We start from the raw sequence: 9,439 nt of genomic DNA, 5'->3' as shown, positions 1-9,439 counted from the left end.
TGATGATCATCCATCCCATTTCCTTTAGATAAGAGACCCTGCATTCCATGCAAAATAACGCTGAGTTGCACATGTTGGTGAACTTGAGGCTGCTGAAGTTGGTAAGCCTACTGGGCAGGAATTAATTATATTTTAATTAATAATTCTGTTTAAGATACAAATAATTTTACCCATGGCGTATATCAGGTTATTACAAGTTGAGTCCGAAGTCATTAAAACCATAAACACAAAATAAATAAAGTAAACGGACAGATATCTGGGAGGGTCTCTTTTTAGGTAGGCTAAATTGCCTTTGCCTGCTTTTAATACATGTTGAATACATTTGAGGGTACCACAATGTGGAGGTGCTCAATCTGTTCCTTCACTAGGACGGTGCCCTACACAACTACCTAAATATACTACATAAGTTGTCTATGCCTATAAACCCTGTGTGATATGCCCCATATGCATCTGCATGCACTGCATATGCAAATGGAGACCTTACTGCCCTCATCTGACAAAAGCGGGATATGACAGACCTGCATTTTCGCAGGCTAAACCCAGTTATTGCGCTGCAAGCTGGATTTGTAAGATATGTAGAACAGCATTGAACACTGATGTCCATAACAGCACAAATGATTCCGGACTACATTTGGGTAGTCTGTTAACAATAAATATGTTTTTCAATAATACATCTGCACTTTAAAAAATCCCTCTTTTTAAAAAAAAATATGTATATGAAAACATTACATGCTTTTTTCTTTTTTTACCATGTCATAACCTTCATGTTAGATACTAGCCTGGCAGTATTTCCTCTGTAAGTGTTTGTAAGCCATAGTAGTCCATAGTGACATGTTACTGTCCTATAAGTCCAAGCGGCGCGCCTCTCCAAGCAGCAGGAACAGTATGAGACCCATCACATTCACCAGAGTCAGAAGGAAAAACACACTGGCCCAGGACCGTGTGAGTTCTATGAGGTATCCAGAGAAGTACACCAGCAGGAGACCTATGCAGACCAGTGAGAGAAATGAATGGCACATTCTCTGATTCCCAAATGGGATATTCGGAAAACCAGAACACCAAGCAGACGTTCAATTCTACTAAGTAAAGACTGGACTAGTCGTAACAGAAAGTACTTATGAAATGCATAAACACAATGCCATGAATCATTGGCCCTGTGCTCTGAATCATTGTTTTGAGGTGTACCTGAGAAAGCACCACAGGTGTTCATAATACCTGTGCAAAAAGAAAAAATAAAAATAAATGAATTCCACATCAATGAATGATTAAGTAAATAATACTCTCAAAAGAACTAATGACATGAAACATGATGCTGCTGAGTCAAAAGGCAGACAAAAAGCTAAATAAAATGTGACCTAAGCTAATGTGCGTAACAAAAGATGAAAAACTAACCAAACAGAGCTCCGGCACAGGATGGGGCCAGGTCGTGCACGTTCACAGTCACACCACTGTAGAAACCCATATTGACATTATTATTACTGTTTTGCTTAATGTTGGCTTAACAACTTTTAAAAAACAGTTTACTGTTCATTTGAACTATTATAAGGTTCATAGATTGCTTTGGACAAAAGCATTAAATTCAATAACCATAACCATAACTCAACTCAACAAAAAACAGTTCAAGAAGCATCAAAGCATGGGAATCATGCAAAGACAGTCAAATTACACAAAATAAGATGATGAAATACTGTTTTATTATAGCATTACAGAAAATATGCCTGTTCAGTTTATTTTCTATTGGTAATTTCTTCAAACATGTTTTTGGAAAGTCCTATAATGCACCTTTCATGCAACTTGTTTCTTGCTGGTGGCCAAAATATACTAACATTTAATATGTAAAAGCACTATAATATATTTATAAATGATTTCTAGGATTCTTGCCTGCTGTTGAATGTTCCCAGGCCAACGGCTGCAGAGACCAGGGCAACAGCTAAGGTGAAGGAGGGGTTTCTGCATAACATCAGCAGAAACATGCCGCTCAGCCCCATGGAACAAAACTGAATACGCCCCAGAAAACAATCGTTAGACTTCCATCACATCTAAACACACACCAGCAATCCCAGATTTAATGTAACCACACATCACAACTGGCAATTCTAAGCAATTACAGTACATTGATAATGACTATACATTGGTATTAGAACACAAAACTTTGATTGCCTAGGTTTCCACAGGAATGCGAGACGAAAGCTAATTACGATAGCAAGTGGGCTGAATGCAAGCCGCAGCATGCAGATCTTCATAGCAGCAAGACATTAATAGCAGAACCCTAAAAGAGTTAAAGGGTGCACCATATATTTCTACTTAGAGCCTTTGCATGCGTTAAATGTTTGATTGAGAACACCTCAACATTAAGTGTATTATTATAAATTAACATTATCATATTATGGTGAAATTCTTACTATCCATATGTTGTGTTTCAGTCTGTAGGACCTTTGTTGAGTAATTGTTTCACATAATGTCACAAATAATGTACAAACACGTGTAACTCAAAATTATACAAATGGGGCATTTTTACTTCAACATGTTTGTGGTTAATTTAACGCATATAACGATAGATACTTTTTTTTTGCCTTATACATACCTGCATCATCTTCCTGACATTAACTGTTTTGTATCCTATGAAAAAAATTGTTATAATGAGGTCATATAGCCAATGTATTTGTGCAAAATGGATATTCAGAAGCCCATGGAGGATATTGAGAAGCCATGGAGGAATCTCATAATTTACCCATTTTGATGAGGTAACTGGACAAACTGCCTCCAATCAGAGATGAGACCATGGCAACAAACCAGGGAACCACATTAAACACACAGCCCTGCAGACAAAATGTCTAATGATTTCAGGAAGTGCAAGCAAACATACAGGCTTTAGTTAAAGACTGTTTGCATAAATCAATTACGCATGCCTTTAAAAATGGCAGAAACAAACTAACCTTAGCCTGAGGGTATGTTTCTTTGAAAAAGGTTGGGAGCCAGGATATAAGCGTGTAATAGCTACTACTGAAGCACAGATGTGCAAAAACCATGGACCTGATGGGGGAAGGGAGGAGGAAAAGATTTGATGCCAGGCATATGGAATGGATGGACAGACAGACAAACAAATAGGGACACGAAAAGAAAAGAATAACATAAAGCAAGCAGAATGTCTAGAATTTCACTCACAGCACAGCAGGCTCCATGCAGAGTTTCAGCCAAAAAGATGCCGATTCCTGTGGGCTCAGTTGGTGCCCATGGTTAGATGACATTTCTGGAACTTCTGGCATTCTGGCAGGTGCTGAAATTTTAAACAGTCACCACAGACATACACACAGATGTGCTCGGTATAAACACAAACATTCAGTTTTAAAATGGCTTTCCTTGCATAATATTTAGATTAATTAATTGTATTGCATTCATAGCTAATTTAATAAGTAATGACTTAGTAAGCTACTCCAAATAATAATTCAGATGCCATATTTTTTGCTTTCTGTGTAAACTCATACTACACAATCGGCATATTTTTACAAACTACTGAACTAAATTCAAAATGTTTGCAGTTTTGCAAATGTATGATTGCATTGTGTCATTCTCAACACTGGAACAGAATGGACACTGCATTTCTACCTTTCAAAAGGTACTTCCACACACTGAAAGCCCACATGGCGGAGAGGAACCCAACTATGGTGAACACAGGCTCCCAGCTATACCATTCCAGAATCACAGAACCTACTCCACCTACAGACAGCACCCTGACGGCAGAAACAGAACAACACACAGAGATATTATTAGCAATAATAACGCCTCTCATTTAATCAGATATGAATAAATAGTTTGACCGGACCTAACTGTTGCATAATTCCAAATATATTGGCACTATAAAAAGTAGCTAGGTTTGATTAGGGCTAGCTGTGCAGTCTGTTGGCTTCAATTTACTACACTGCAGTCCTAACATGTTTGTAATGGATTCAGTTTCTGAGACAGCCGCATGAATGGATTAAAAAATGAGAGGTTAAAATTTAACCAGTCTTTCATTCAATATTGTGATCACTATACAACTTAGTATTTCCTGAATATAAACTATTGCTAAATCATTTTAGGCTACATTGTTTGGGTAAAAAAAAAACCTTTGTTGTAAATTTCTATGAAGTTTACAAGATGGATCAGTTCTGTGATGAATATGTAACAGAGCATAAAAAAGATAATGAAATGGTATGTGTGAGTGGGATGATCTGAGTGCCATTTGAGATGTTTGAGTTGTGTCCTCTCACCCCAGGTGGCAACCACAGCCAATAATACTCATCACAAAGCCTCTCTCTCCATCCTCCACTCGCTGAGCACACACACTGGTCAGACATGGGTAGTGCACACCTGTGCCACAGGTAAACAGCAAGGTTCATTATTAATGTCACAGGGCTTACAACAAGGCAACTTTCAAAGTTGTTATATCTAATTATCTGTTTTCAAATCTTAAACAGCCTGAATTCAGGCAATATGCCTGTGAACATTAAACCCTGATATCATTCAATTTAAGACAATTTAACTCCATTTACTCCAAGTCAATCTGTACACTTTTTTAGTTTAAAAGCATGGGAAGTCAGGAATCCACTCTGAAGTCTTGTTCATTCTTAATTGTCACATTATGAACAGTTCTCATTTGTCACATAAATTCCTTTACCTTGAAAAAGTCCCATGAGGAATCTGGCCGTTGTCATGGTGATCAGGGGGCTGACATTCAAGTGCGTTAAAACTGGTGTAAGAGTTGCAATCGACGCCCAAGCTATGGTAGACATCAACAGAACTCTCTCTCCACCAATCCTACCAAAGCATGAGTCTCTCATTAGTTCATATGTGACAGGCATATACTGTAGATGCACATTAAGAGATACCAGGAGTGGTGGTAGCATAGTGGTCAAGGAGCTGGCATACAGTAGCCAGAAAAGTTGTGGGTTCAACTGTGCCCTTGAGCAAGGCATTTAAACTCAAGTTGCTTGTAAAATAACACATACAGTGCAACCGGAAAGTATTCAGACCCTTTCAAGTTTTTCACTTTTATGTTTCAGGCTCATCTTAAAATGGATTCAGTTAATTTTTTCTCTCATCAATCTACACATAATACTTCAACACTCCACAAAAAATCAGGTGTTTGTCCTTCTTTATGCTTCTCTCATCTTCTCAAAGGAACTCTGAATCTCATTCATAGTGACCATTGGGTCCTTGGTTACCTGTCTGACCAAAGCCCTTTGTCCCGGATTACTTAGTTTGGCTGAGCGGCCAGATCTAGGAAGACTGTTAGTTGTTCCAAACTTTTCTAGTTGAGAATAATGGAGGCTATTGTGCTCTTGGGCACTTTCAATGCTGCAGATTTTTTTTTGTTTCCTTGCCCAGATCTGTGTCTTCACAGAAACCTGTCTCGCAGGTCTACGGACAATTGTCTCGACCTTGTGGCTTGGTTTTCACTCTGACATACACCATCAACTGTGAGACCTTATATATTAATTTAGGCACAGATGGACTCTAATCAACTTGTAGAAGCATCTCAAGGACCATTGATAGAAGTAGGATGCACCAGAGCTCAATTGCAAGTGTCATAACCAAGGGTCTGAATACTAATGTAAATGGAATATTACAGACTTTTACTTTTTATAAATGTACAAAACACTCCAAACACCTGATTTGTGGAGTGTTGGAGTGTTGTGTGGAGATTGATGAGAAAAAAACCCGAATTGAATCCATTTCAAGATGAGTCTGAAATATAACAAAATGTAGAAAACTTGGAAGGGTCTGAATACTTTCCGGTGGCACTGTATGTAAGTCGCTTTGGATAAAAACATCTGCTAAATGAATAAATGTAGATCTAGTTTCTGTTCTAGTTAATGCAGTATTGTTTAAAATGGCAATGAGCTCTTATCCACTTCTCTAAAAATAACTAAGTGGGTATGTGCACTGCAGATAGTCTTTAATGCCATAACGATGGCCAGTTAACTAATCATAACGAACCAAACACTTCAAAGTTTGACGAAGAAGTCACACTGACATAAACAACTAAAACCTTATCCAGCATGGTCTGACCCCAATCAGGCTTCAAAGCGTTATCACTCATACTGCCAAAATAAGGCACAGAATCAACGTTCTAGGCTGTACCCAAGCATTTCTGTCATTTTTTGAACAGCTTGCCTTATACCCACCTGTCACTGACGTGACCTCCAACAATCTGAGTGAAGCAATAGCCCCAGAAGAAGCCACTCATCACTACACCGATCTCTGTCTTGCTCCACCCGAACTCTGTGGCCATGGCGACCGCACACACTGGCATGGCCATCCTGGCACAGTACAGCAAACAGGTGACGAGAAGAAGCATTATGGTCCATGTTTGAGCCAGTGATCTAGAGAAAAGACAAATATATATATATATATATAATTGCGTGACTATAACATTAGCTGCTAGTCTTATGACAACAAGACTATTACTTTGCTTTTGCTTAGTGTAAGTCTACTTCAGAAATAGGATTGAAGCTGTAATTAAAGGTGCCATGTGTAAGAATTGAGGTAAAAATATCCAAAAGATGAGCTACACGCATCAAAAGAATGAGAAGAAATAAGGGCGATGATGTCATTAAAAAAATAACAAGGTATAGTGCTGCAGAGATATCAACCTGAATTAGCATGCTAAATTACTAGCCACAGCCCGACAGGTGTCATAATACCAGTTTCGGCCATGGGAGGCAGTATGCGGACAACATAACCGCTAACCAAACTGCAATACACGAGTCTCGGTTGTTACTCTAGGGTAAACCAGCTCACTTTCTGGAGGTATACTGCCCCCATTTTTTATGGAATGTGGAGTATGAATTGATTTTTGGCGGACATTACACATGGCACCTTTAACGAAAATGATGCAAGACCAGATCTTCCTGTCAACAGGAATGTAAGGTCAGTCAGTCACATTCAAGTTTAAGCCAGAAGCTATGTCTGATCTTTCTTTTTCAGAAATTCTGATTTTAAACTCAAAAGTAGTTTGAAAAATGTATCAGAATATGTCTAAGAAATATATAGGCAACAATCACAAATCCTACAGAAAACATGCATTGCATTAACATTAACATGCACAATTAACTGACCAAAGGAGAAACATTTTGTAACAAGCAGTAGTATACTGGGGAAAATGTGATATCGATGTAATGTGAGGAAAGGAACCTTTCAAATATCTGTGTCTAAGTGTGCGTTTCATTTCCTGTTAACCTGTCCAGTCAGATGAAAGTAGGCTATTGATAATGAATTACGAATTCTGTTGCTTTCTGTTCTGTCTCCAACCCCAGTAAACAACACAGGTAACATTAAAGTGGTATAATAAGGCCATATAGCACAGCCTGATAATTTATTGTTCAGATCTTACCTTGGCCATGGTTGAGTTTTGGTTCCTTCACTCCTTACATTGAGATCTAGAATGATATTATTCTTCTGGGTCTCTTCTGAAGACAGCATGGCATTGCTGCTGCCCCACTACACAGAGGGAAGCGTTGACTTGTCTCGTGCACGTTCAAGCAGGCCCGTCAACTCCTCAGACCACTGAAACTATGTCAAGAAGTCTGTCAAGGTTGTGACTCCGCCTCTGCCTCATTGTGAATATAGGTGTCTGTGAACAGCATGTCAGTGAAACTAGTTTTTCCTACTGGTAGGCGTCACTCATGCAAATTGAGTGCAGCCTGGTGTTGCCTTATTTAGACACCATAAACTTGAACTGTTGATGTTGTGGACAGCTTTAAAGCTATTTTAACAAAATTGGGACTTGTCGGTTAAATTACTGATATTATATACTACTGATTTTAAATTATAGTACACCTTATAAGAATTCTTTCTTTTGATATATTATTTGCATTCAGAAAGTATTCAGACCCCCTCATTAGATACTCCAACTACATTAGGTAGTCATGGGGTCGAAGGTCACGTGGAGTTCTCATGTAATGTGTAATACAGTGTGCGATATCTTCCAAGAGGCATGATGGATGTCAATCAAACTTGGGGTCCTATTATACAGTATTTACACCATATCTCCCACATGGGGTGGCAGATCTTTATTAAACCTTGCATAGATACTCACTGTAAAAGACTAGATGCACTGATTAAATAGTCAAGATTGTGCGGTCACAGGTTAAGGTCTAGTCTCTTATGAGGCACTGAAGGGTTTTTAGTGGAGGGTAAAAAACACTGTTTTTCATATGCAGTTTCAATTTTTCAGTGTACTTTGCTTCAGTAACTTATATTCTTCAAATGCAAAGACAATCTCAAAACTACACCTTTAAGGGTTATTTTACTACTAGATATCTCCACTTCAGTAGCACTTACATACACTAAACCTTCTAATTTTATTCCTACCTATATTCTGAAGGTTTTTGTTTGAGTTTTTTCTCTGAAATAATTTGAAACTGACAAAAGTATTTGCCATTCATCATTGTATATTCCATGTTTAATGCAAATTAAACATAGATATTGGCTCTTCATTCAACAGAATATTTTAAACAACAGAAAAAAATGATGGTACCCTTCACCCGTTGTGTGTTGCGCAACCTTTAGAGGTAATTACTTCAAAACAAACACTTTCTGTGGCTCTGACTGAGACTTCTGCATCTGTCAACTGGTAGTTTTGCCCATTGTTCCTAAGCAAACTGCTCCAGTCGTTTCAAGTTTGAAGGGTGCCTTCTGCAGACTGAATGTTTTAGATCTGTCCAGATGTTCAAATGGATTTAGATCTGGCCTCATAGAAGGCCGTTTCAGAATAGATTTGTTCCTTAACTCAGGGGCGGAGCCAGAGGGGTGGCTCCGGGTGGCACAGGCCACCCTTGAGATTCGATTGGCCACCCCAGGTGCCACCCCAAATCCTAGTCTACGATTGGCCATTAACATGGTGTAAGGCGGGACCTTTCTTGATGCACTTGCAGCAGTGTGAAGTGTCAGACGTTAGAAATGTAAGTGGCAAACACGCTTGCCTTTATTGGCCTGCGGCACAATAAACTGCGGAACGAAAGGTTTCCCCGATCAGGAAATACTCCTTAATACGCAACTTTGTGTAGGCTTAACAGAGGTAGCCTAAATATCGTGCCTATGACGATGACAGCTTTAAAAAAAAAACATTTATTTTACTTGTCTTGCTGGATTGAAGGCAGAATGTGGGCTGTTGCGCAAATAGATTAATGAGGGTCGGGAGATTCCGTTAACAAAAACCTAAAGTTTTGCTAACATTTTCTCCATTATTATCGTAAAATATGTCTCCATGCAGGGCAGGGCTGGTTCTAACCTAGGCTAGGCTACTATATTTGGGTGGGCTGGTAGAATTTTTGAGTGGGCAACATAGCAAAGCTGTCAAATTGGATCAAAACTAACATAAACACAAAACAAACACAAAAAATCAGTACCACCTAGCTTGAGTTGCTGCAGCCAACAGCATAGGGATAGGCAGTAT

At 38.8% G+C, this 9,439-nt stretch overlaps 1 protein-coding gene across 1 annotated transcript; it reads right to left on the bottom strand.

Moving 5' to 3' along the window:
* Window positions 1-264: 264 nt before the first annotated feature.
* Window positions 265-7,496, bottom strand: slc17a9a (solute carrier family 17 member 9a). The gene is made up of 13 exons (XM_048241652.1): window positions 7,376-7,496; window positions 6,168-6,365; window positions 4,658-4,797; window positions 4,251-4,350; window positions 3,607-3,731; window positions 3,166-3,277; window positions 2,937-3,033; window positions 2,732-2,819; window positions 2,585-2,619; window positions 1,882-1,997; window positions 1,393-1,448; window positions 1,186-1,215; window positions 265-985 (listed from the first exon to the last, which is right to left on the bottom strand). Exons 1-13 carry the CDS (start codon window positions 7,462-7,464, stop codon window positions 843-845), a joined length of 1,329 nt encoding a protein of 442 aa, XP_048097609.1. The 5' UTR covers window positions 7,465-7,496; the 3' UTR covers window positions 265-842.
* Window positions 7,497-9,439: the final 1,943 nt, after the last annotated feature.

Source organism: Alosa alosa, chromosome 4 (genome assembly GCF_017589495.1).
Source record: "Alosa alosa isolate M-15738 ecotype Scorff River chromosome 4, AALO_Geno_1.1, whole genome shotgun sequence".
Lineage (NCBI taxonomy): Eukaryota > Metazoa > Chordata > Actinopteri > Clupeiformes > Clupeidae > Alosa > Alosa alosa.
This window is presented reverse-complemented; position numbering and strand designations above follow the sequence as displayed.

Coding starts and splice junctions, on each gene's coding strand:
- slc17a9a (XM_048241652.1), bottom strand. CDS start 7,464: ATGCTGTCTTCAGAAGAGACCCAGAAGAATAATATCATTCTAGATCTC. Junction 4,351..4,657: donor CCTCATGGGACTTTTTCAAG/GTAAAGGAATTT, acceptor CCTGTGGCACAG/GTGTGCACTACCCATGTCTG. Junction 2,820..2,936: donor AAACATACCCTCAGGCTAAG/GTTAGTTTGTTT, acceptor TTTTGTCTGCAG/GGCTGTGTGTTTAATGTGGT.